Raw genomic sequence first — 10194 nt, forward strand, 5'->3', positions numbered from 1 at the left:
GTGGGTGGGAGAGAGAGAGAGAGAGAGAGAGAGAGAGAGAGAGAGAGAGAACAAAATGGATAAGAAGCCCCTGTGGTCAGTCCAAGTATAAACGGTGAGTTAGTATTATAAAACACTTGAGAAAATAATTTTGTGGAATTCGTTCTGTTTTGGAAATGGACAAGAAACCCTTTTTTTAAAGCACGAAAATATGTGATTTCATTGGTAAATTCCTTCAAGAGCTTCTTGGTGCTTTGCCCCCTCTGCCCCCACCAGGACGGAGACACAATGAACGCCGCCTTCACTGGAGGCCTCAGGGTGACCCCCAGTCCCTCTGCCGTACTTGCGTGCACTTTGTTTTCTGGCTGTATACGGCAGTTGTTTTGGGTTTTCATTTTTAAAGTTATCAAAAAAACTGTTAAAATGTATTTTTTCCCCAAACGGAATGACCCATCTTTGTCAAGGGTTTTGACCAGCTACTTTTGGCCCATTTAAAATGACCGGACTGCTTTTTATTGTGTTACTGCCGTTTTATCTATTCGGAAATTTTCGATCAGATGGTTCCGGTTTTAACAAATTCCGAGGTGTGAAAGTTTCCCGCGAGAATTTCCATTTTTTTGAATGCCAAAACAATATTTGCGATGCTAACATGATGGAAGAGAATCGACAGATTGTAAACCGCTGGATTTTAGAGTTTACGCTTTCGATGATATGGAAGGATTTTGTGGAGTACGGAACCGTTGACCGCATGAATAACAGGGATCTCATACAATGTAAACACTGCCTGCTTTTTCATTTCATTCATTTTGTAGCGTCTCCATCCAACTAAAACGTATATAAAGGGGGAATAAAGAAAAGAAAAAAACCCAAGAAGAAAGGGGAGGGGATAAGAAGCAGATCCAATATTTGTAAAAATCATTCTTATATAACTTTGTGAGAACTTGGATATTTTGTTCAAATTTGATCCAGATCGTTATGAAATTGAAAATGCAATTGAAAGTAAATCAGGCCAAATTACCCCTTCCCCCAAAAAAATCACGTAGGGTAGGTAGGTAAAACATTTTATTTTACTGAAACATGTTAGGGGTGTTCCATCTAAACATATGGGGTACCAGGGGAAGGCAGTTCATAAAAATCTGTGGGTGGATCACGCTGGTGGGATATTGATTCTATGGTGGGTGGCTTTTGCACAAAAATTGCTGCTATGGGTGTGGTTATTTTACCAAACCATAAACCAGGTTAATCTGGGGAAATAATCAGAAGATAACATGATGGACACAGTCTACGCGAAAGTCTATAGTTTTTACAGGAGAAATGGTGTGGTGAAAATACAAATTTTACCAGACTGAGCTTTTTCCAATAGAATTAATTTTATGGAATATCAAACAACTGTAACAAACTCAAATAATTTATCAAATAAAATTAAAACAATTAAATGTGGTGTATAATGTGATTTATTGCACGAAAGGAAAATAATTTGGGGCTGTGTGGTTCTTCGAATCTGGATTTCGGTTCGGTTTAGATTTTACGCATACCAAAAATAACAAATACGGCATCCCAGTGATTCCGAAGATCCGTTGGACAGGGCTTGAAGCTTACTTTTAAAGTCTCCCGTCTAACCGGACTGATGGGGTATAATTTCAACCAGTCCGCAGAAAAATTTACCAGTCCAACAGAGTTTTCCAGAAATAATTAAAGATATATATATTTTGTTAATGTTATTAGAATGAAATTGAACTCAATATGCCTCAGAAAATATTGTAACACTTAAATAGGGAATTTCTATTTACCAATCAGGTTCGTCTGTTATATCTAGAGACCGAAGCATGCCAAATGTGTGTATAAAATTGCATAAGTATATTTTCCAAAATGATGCTTTAGAAAATTAACCAGTCCCATCGGACTGACTGAAACAAATGTCAGTCAGTCCGCCAGACTTTTAACCAGTCACAGACTGACGGGCATGTGTTAATTTCGAGCCCTGTTGGACATTGGCAAATGTCTGGTAATTTTTGTTTTGGTCTGATCAATATCAGTTGTTGGCCGGACAAAGTGTCCGATAATGTTTTTTTGAATGAAATACATGATTTGATAAATTTTCAATTTTTAGCAACATGTATAAAAATTTATTCTGTTCTTTAGTCATTGCAAACAGAAAACATGTTCACGTTTAACTCAAAATATTTATCAAGCTTGCAATCATCTTCAGTTCCTCCGAGAGGGTGATAAAACAATTGAGAAATATCCCGTGAAACTAGACGTCTTTGAAGCGTTTGAATTAGGTAATAAATAACAGGTAAATAAAGCGTTTAAACTACACTCTGATCAAGAAGTACTTGAACCACATGGGCACGTTTGATTGAACAATTTGAATTTGAGTTACGTGAATTGCTCAAGTTTAAAAAAAAACCATGTGTATTTCATAACACTGGTGTTAAACATGGATTGGAGAAGTTTACTCCACTGACGAATCTGAAATGCTTGGGCTAATAAAGTTCGTCGCTGATGCCATTCTGGGCCAGAAAATTCAAACATGAAAGCTTCCTGAGATAGTGCAGATTCAAATTTCAAGTTTGTGAAAATCATGGCCCCCGGGGGTAGGGTAGGGCGACAATAGGGATCAAAGTTTTACATGGGAATACATATAGGGAACATCTGTAAAAATCTTTTTTTCAAGAACCACTGGGCCAGAAAGTGCAAATTTACATGAAATTGTAAGATTCCTGATATAGTGTAAATTCAAGTTTGTCAAAATCATGGCCCCAAGGGTAGGGTGGGGCCACAATAGGGGATTAGTTTGCCTCTAAAATTTTGGTCTGGTAAAATGTGATTTGGTCCAGTAATATCTCAACCAATACTGGACCAAATGTCTAGTAAGTACCAGAAGACCTTCGAAAGCACTGGCATCCGAGTGATGTGCAGAACCTGTGGATCTTTATCCAACAGACCCAATCACTACTCTGTTGGAATTTAGTATTTTCACCACTCAGATACCAAAAGAGTAAGGTCTGCCAAAACGCTGTAGTTTATCTTTACATGACATGTAACAGTTCTGTCAGTGCCGGGGTGAAATCAACATCATAAATAATGACACAGATTAGGAAAGCATATCTTTTTATCATTGGGGAAAACATTCTGATTTACACAAATTTACAAGGTTTCAAATTCTTTTAATTTCAAAATTTGTTTTTAAAAGTGAGAAAGGGAGAAAGTGGCAACTGATGCTTATTTTTTTCATCGGACACTCTGTCTTGTATCCGGATTTTTTGTCTATCGGCCCCACTTTTATAACAGTCTTATAATTACATTACTGCTATTTTGTAGATAATTACATTACTGTTATTTTGTAGATAATTACATTACTGTTATTTTGTAGATAATTACATTACTGTTATTTTGTAGATAATCACATTACTGTTATTTTGTAGATAATTACATTACTATTACTTTGTAGATAATTACATTACTGTTATTTTGTAGATAATTACATTACTATTATTTTGTAGATTGTCATATTACTGTTATTTAGTAGATAATTACATTACTGTTATTTGGTAGATAATTACATTACTGTTATTTAGTAGATAATTACATTACTGCTATTTGGTAGATAATTACATTACTATTATTTTGTAGATTGTCATATTACTGTTATTTGGTAGATAATTACATTACTGTTATTTAGTAGATAATTACATTACTGTTATTTAGTAGATAATTACATTACTGTTATTTGGTAGATAATTATATTACTGTTATTTTGTAGATAATTACATTACTGTTATTTTGTAGATAGTCATATTACTGTTATTTTGTAGATAATTACATTACTGGTATTTTGTAGATAATTACATTACTGTTATTTTGTAGATAATTACATTACTGTTATTTTGTAGATAATTACATTACTGTTATTTTGTAGATAATTACATTACTGTTATTTGGTAGATAATTATATTACTGTTATTTTGTAGATAATTACATTACTGTTATATTGTAGATAATTACATTACTGTTATTTTGTAGATAATTATATTACTGTTATTTTAGGGATTGTTGCTCAGAAGTTGTTTGAGGAAGAGAAGGACCTACGACAGATCTACATCCTGTCCCTGATCTGTCGCCTGGTGGACGGCGAGGTGTACGAGATGAAGTACACAGAAGACAGCAAGCTGACCGTCCTGGAGGATGCTGCGGACGTTCTGAAGATCTTGCTGACAGATATGGAGGAGCCTCTCCTAAAGGAAGGTCGGGATCTATTGGATGAACTCAAACTTCAGGTATAATAACAGTGTACACTATAGATCAAATCAAAAGGAAGGTCGGGATCTATTGGATTAACTCAAACTTCAGGTGTATGACCATGAACTTTGAATCACTTGGAGAAACATCTACATACAACAGAATGGATATTTGGTGCCATACATTTTCATTCCAGTTCTTGATGTATGAATATCGCATGTAGTGATGGGCCGATTGTCGCCGATGATCAATTGTCGGTCATTGGGAGCTCTTTGATGTTACTAATCAATTACTAAACAAATGTCGCTGACATCTCTGACAAAAATAAATACTGGGAAAACCTTTATTTCATTACCGAAAACCACAAGCAAAGAGTTTTAAAGTAGTGATGAAAGTTTAAAACATCGCAGGTATCCATGCCTTGTTTATATTTTTTACCGACATGATTGAATATATGGTCAGGCTAATAACAGGATATAGAGAATATTGTGGGGTTTTACTATAACCAGAAAAACACAAACAGTACAGACAATTTGTAAAATTAATTATTAACAGGAATAGGATTTAAAAATACAAAGAAGTGAAAATATCTTAAATTCTTATTTTCTACTTTGTTAATAGAGAAAATAGAATAAACATTCATAAAAAAAATTCTTAAATAAAGTTTTTCTAAAAATTTGAACTTAAATCTTAATATGTTAACTTCTTGATATTTATTTCATTTAAGAAAAAATAATTTTGATTATAATTGATTATTAATTGATTATGAACAGCCGATTATTACCGATAATCCATTATGATTTTTTTCCAATTGCCCATCACTAGTGTAGGGTAACATTTATAATATTACCTATTGGCAATTAATGTTTCCTGTAGATAGATAATATCACCCTTATTAAGGGCAAGGTTTAATCATGTGCTTTTGTTGTAGGATTATGTGTTTGACATATACTTTTTTGTGTTGATTGATTTCAGACTGTGTATGTTTGTATAGATATGATATTTTTGTGTTGATTGATTTCAGGCTGTGTATGTTTGCTGTAGATATGATATTTTTATGTTGGATTGATTTCAGGCTGTGTATATTTGTATAAATATGATATTTTTGTGTTGATTGATTTCAGGCTGTGTATATTTGTATAGATATGATATTTTTATGTTGGATTGATTTCAGGCTGTGTATATTTGTATAAATATGATATTTTTGTGTTGATTGATTTCAGGCTGTGTATATTTGTATAGATATGATATTTTTATGTTGATTGATTTCAGGCTGTGTATATTTGTATAAATATGATATTTTTGTGTTGATTGATTTCAGGCTGTGTATATTTGTATAGATATGATATTTTTATGTTGATTGATTTCAGGCTGTGTATATTTGTATAAATATGATATTTTTGTGTTGATTGATTTCAGGCTGTGTATATTTGTATAGATATGATATTTTTATGTTGATTGATTTCAGGCTGTGTATATTTGTATAAATATGATATTTTTGTGTTGATTCAGATTTCAGGCTGTGTATGTTTGTATAGATATGCTATTATTGTGTTGATTGATTTCAGACGGTGTACATTTGTGTAGATATGATAATTTTGTGTTAATTTATTTGAGGCGGTGTATGTTTGCTGTAGGGATGACAATTTTGTGTTGATTGATTTCAGGCGGTGTATGTTTGCTGTAGGGATGACAATTTTGAAGCAGCAGAAGAGGTTTACAATCGTCAGTTTTCATCCAGCACTGTCGAACAAGCGAGAACACGATCAGAAAACAAAGAGGTGGATCTTTTGCACTTGCAGAGAAGTTTTGAAATAATGCATGCTTTCATATTTTGAACAATGACCATGATGGCATTTAGAAGATACAAAGATAAAATAATGTTTACATAGCCTTCACAATGAATTAACAATGTTTACATAGCCTTCACAATGAATTAATAATGTTACATAGCCTTCACAATGATACAATAATGTTTACATAGCCTTCACAATGAATTAATAATGTTACATAGCCTTCACAATGATACAATAATGTTTACATAGCCTTCACAATGATACAATAATGTTACATAGCCTTCACAATGAATTAACAATGTTTACAGAGCCCTCACAATGAATTAATAATGTTACATAGCCTTCACAATGATACAATAATGTTTACATAGCCTTCACAATGATACAATAATGTTTACATAGCCTTCACAATGAATTAATAATGTTACATAGCCTTCACAATGAATTAATAATGTTTACATAGCCTTCACAATGAATTAATGTTTACATATCCTTCACAATGAATTAATAATGTTACATAGCCTTCACAATGAATTAACAATGTTTACATAGCCTTCACAATGAATTAATAATGTTTACATAGCCTTCACAATGAATTAATAATGTTACATAGCCTTCACAATGAATTAATAATGTTTACATAGCCTTCACAATGAATTAATAATGTTTACATAGCCTTCACAATGAATTAATAATGTTACATAGCCTTCACAATGAATTAATAATGTTACATAGCCTTCACAATGAATTAATAATGTTTACATAGCCTTCACAATGAATTAATAATGTTTACATAGCCTTCACAATGAATTAATAATGTTTACATAGCCTTCACAATGATACAATAATATTTACATAGCCTTCACAATGATACAATAATGTTTATATAGCCTTCACAATGATACAATAATGTTTATATAGCCTTCACAATGAAATAACAAAATATTATGGGAATTATCGTTTCAGTAATCTTTGGGCGAGTTAATCAGTGTGGGAGGAAAGTGGTACGATGATGTGTTAGTTGACAGTCTTGTAAAATTTGTGATATTAATAAATAAATAAGTCTCTCCATAAAAGTGTTGCAAAACAATGTTATTGTGAAATTTTACTTGAATAAGATTGAGGTAGATTAACAAAGATAATGGCTCACTAACTGTCAGTGCTGGCTGTAATTCTGAATGTGTGAAGTATTTTTATAAATCAGTTTGTTATTAGGGACTATCATTGGTGTAAATTTTCATGTACACTGTTCAGAACCAGTGGCTTTGTGTTCTCTGTGAAACTTGGCAGAATGACTGTCTTTTGTTTCGGTTCGATCAGCTAATGTACTTAATTATTAGAGAACAAACATATGTATAATTATGTTGATGGACTATCATTTTTTATTTTGTCATTTTTGAAATGTCATTCTGAAAAGGGAAATTTGGATACAGTTTTCAACATTTTGCATCTGAAATCTGGTACATACTTCTATTTGATCCCTTCCACTCCACCACTGTTTAATTATCATTATCAGGTAATTTTGAATTCATTTCAGTACAAATATTGAGGAATAAGTCAATCATGTCATCAAATGTTTATATTTTTTCCAGAACAACCAAGAAATCCTGAAGCTACTAAAATCCCAAAACCCCCAACACAGCACACTGAATTCACAGAAATACCAGCTCTTCTTATCCAGAGCACAGAAGTTTCTGCAACAGTTCATTAAAGCAGAGGAACCAGTATTATTACAGGTAAATGTTAGGTTTTTTAACAGATTTGTTTTATCTCCTAGTCATTAAAGTGTTGCTGCTTTCTGTCTATCTGTCATTTCATTCCTCTCATAGTTTTGTTTTTTGGCAATGGTTGGGCCATAACATACAGAAATATACCATAAATAGGATTTGTTTTCGAAAAATAATCTCAAGTGTCGTTCATAATTTTAGCTTGAATCACAAAGATACTTTGCTAAATCAATATATAAACATCCTTGTGTGTAATGTAGACACAATATACCAACATCCTTATGTACAATGTTACTTCTATTTAACGACTGTACATTTTTCAGTTATACCGCGATTACTACTTTCGATTTTGGTTGAGCCGACTATTCTGGGAATTAACGCCCCTAACACTTTCGTTTTCAAACGCACGACTATTCTGGGAATAATCGCCCCTAACACTTTCGTTTTATAACGCATAGTTTGGCGGTGAACTTGTTTAGTAGGCCCTCTGAATTAATTATTATACTCAATCTGTCAACATGCAGGGTCGTGTGTGGTTAATTAATAAAACCCAAGTTGTTGTTTATTTAACAAAATGAAGGATCAGGGAATCAAGGCCGGTGTATTTGAAGGTGTGAATTTCGACATGCTTTAAGATGTACTGGGCACGCTAGATCAGAAATGAAAATCTACCACTTGTTATACCATTATGTGAAAAATTTGCCCGATTGCGATATAAATCAAGTAAATATTGTGCTTCAGACTGAAATTTTAAACGGAGTATTCGTAGTTTTCCTGCATGAGATACTTGAGGTTTCCAGAATAATGACCGGAACTAGCGGCTCACTTCGACATGTCCTGAGTATTTGACACGTCCGAGTTCAAGACAGTTGCCTGCATTAGTTCAAAGCTTAAAAGATTTGCTGTACATGTACAATGGATATTGTGATTTATTTAATGTTTCTCAAATTGAATAACATATTTCCAGCATGTATTGTACAAAAGGAGACGCAACACTTCACCATTTGCTTTCTTACCACAAGCACTGTATTTTTTGTTTACACTGTATTACAAAAAAGTGTTTATAAGTTTTAGAAAATTGACATGCAGTTCATAAATGAGATTTAAATCTCATGTAAATATGAAATGCATATTTATCATTCTTAAACAGATAAATGTAATTTTTGATGAATAATAAATTATGATACAACGCATTGTATTCTCAGATTTTTAACTACAGTGTATTATTAATTTTATTTTACAACTATTTAAATTGTACTTGATATTCTTAATGATAAATTCCAAATACATGTAGTCATTTTCTCCATTGTACAAATTATTTGCGAAATTTTATCAATTAACTGCGGAAAATAGGCAACCTGTATTAAGAGACCACCTGTCATATGTGACCTTTTTTCCATTCTCTGTTGGACAGTCTCTTAATACAGGTTTGACTGTAATGACTTAGTTATACATACAATGACTTAGTTATACATATAATGACTTAGTTATACATACAATGACTTAGTTATACATATAATGACTTAGTTATACATACAATTACTTAGTTATACATACAATGACTTAGTTATACATATAATGACTTAGTTATACATACAATTACTTAGTTATACATATAATGACTTAGTTATACATATAATGACTTAGTTATACATGTACATACAATGACTTAGTTATACATATAATGACTTAGTTATACATATAATGACCTAGTTATACATATAATGACTTAATTATACATATAATGACTTAGTTATACATACAATGACTTAGTTAGGGTAAATAAACATACCAATAGTACCTTATTCAGTCAATTTTATATTTTTTTCCAGATGGCAGAAAGACAATGGAAACCAGAGAGAACAGAACTGAGGCCGGACAAATATCAGGACAAGTATACAAGAAGGATTTCCTCTCTTGAACAAGTTTACATGAATGGTTTTTTCTCTTTAACAAGTATACACTTCACAAATGATATTCTCTCTTAAACAAGTATACACAAATGATATTCTCTCTTGTACAAGTATACACAAATTATTCTCTTTTGAACTAGTGTACACAAATGTTATTCTCTTTTGAACTAATGTACACAAATGTTATTCTCTTTTGAACTAGTGTACACAAATGTTATTCTCTTTTGAACTAGTGTACACAAATGATACTGTCTCTTGAACAAGTACATGTATTCACAAATGATATTCTCTCTTGAACAAGTATACACAAATGTTATTTTCTCTTGAACTGTTGATTGAAACTATGGCATCCACTGGCATGTGTTTAAGGGTTCAAAGTCTGTAAGATTCATACCAAGACTTATGATTTAGGTGAGCTTTGTGGGCCTCTTGAATTATATTGTGTAGTTTGCAGTGTGCAGTATTGTGGAATCTGACCAGGCAGTGAATACCGTAAAGTGCGTTTTTTCTGCAGGTCTAGAATTTGGTGATTTGCTA

General features: G+C 32.3%; 1 protein-coding gene across 2 annotated transcripts in view; it reads left to right on the forward strand.

Moving 5' to 3' along the window:
• The first annotated feature begins 536 nt into the window (after positions 1-536).
• LOC130047149 (telomeric repeat-binding factor 1-like) overlaps positions 537-10194 on the forward strand; it is a 24321-nt gene continuing 14663 nt past the window's right edge. The window contains exons 1-5 of one of the 2 annotated variants that reach the window (XM_056141566.1): positions 537-752; positions 4030-4259; positions 5889-6002; positions 7610-7753; positions 9577-9638. In XM_056141566.1, the coding sequence (XP_055997541.1) occupies positions 629-752; positions 4030-4259; positions 5889-6002; positions 7610-7753; positions 9577-9638 (674 nt within the window). In that variant the 5' untranslated portion in view covers positions 537-628. The remainder of the gene's footprint in view (positions 753-4029; positions 4260-5888; positions 6003-7609; positions 7754-9576; positions 9639-10194) is intronic. The other variant, XR_008796191.1, reaches the window with a different exon arrangement.

The sequence above is a fragment of the Ostrea edulis genome, chromosome 6 (assembly GCF_947568905.1).
Source record: "Ostrea edulis chromosome 6, xbOstEdul1.1, whole genome shotgun sequence".
NCBI lineage: Eukaryota > Metazoa > Mollusca > Bivalvia > Ostreida > Ostreidae > Ostrea > Ostrea edulis.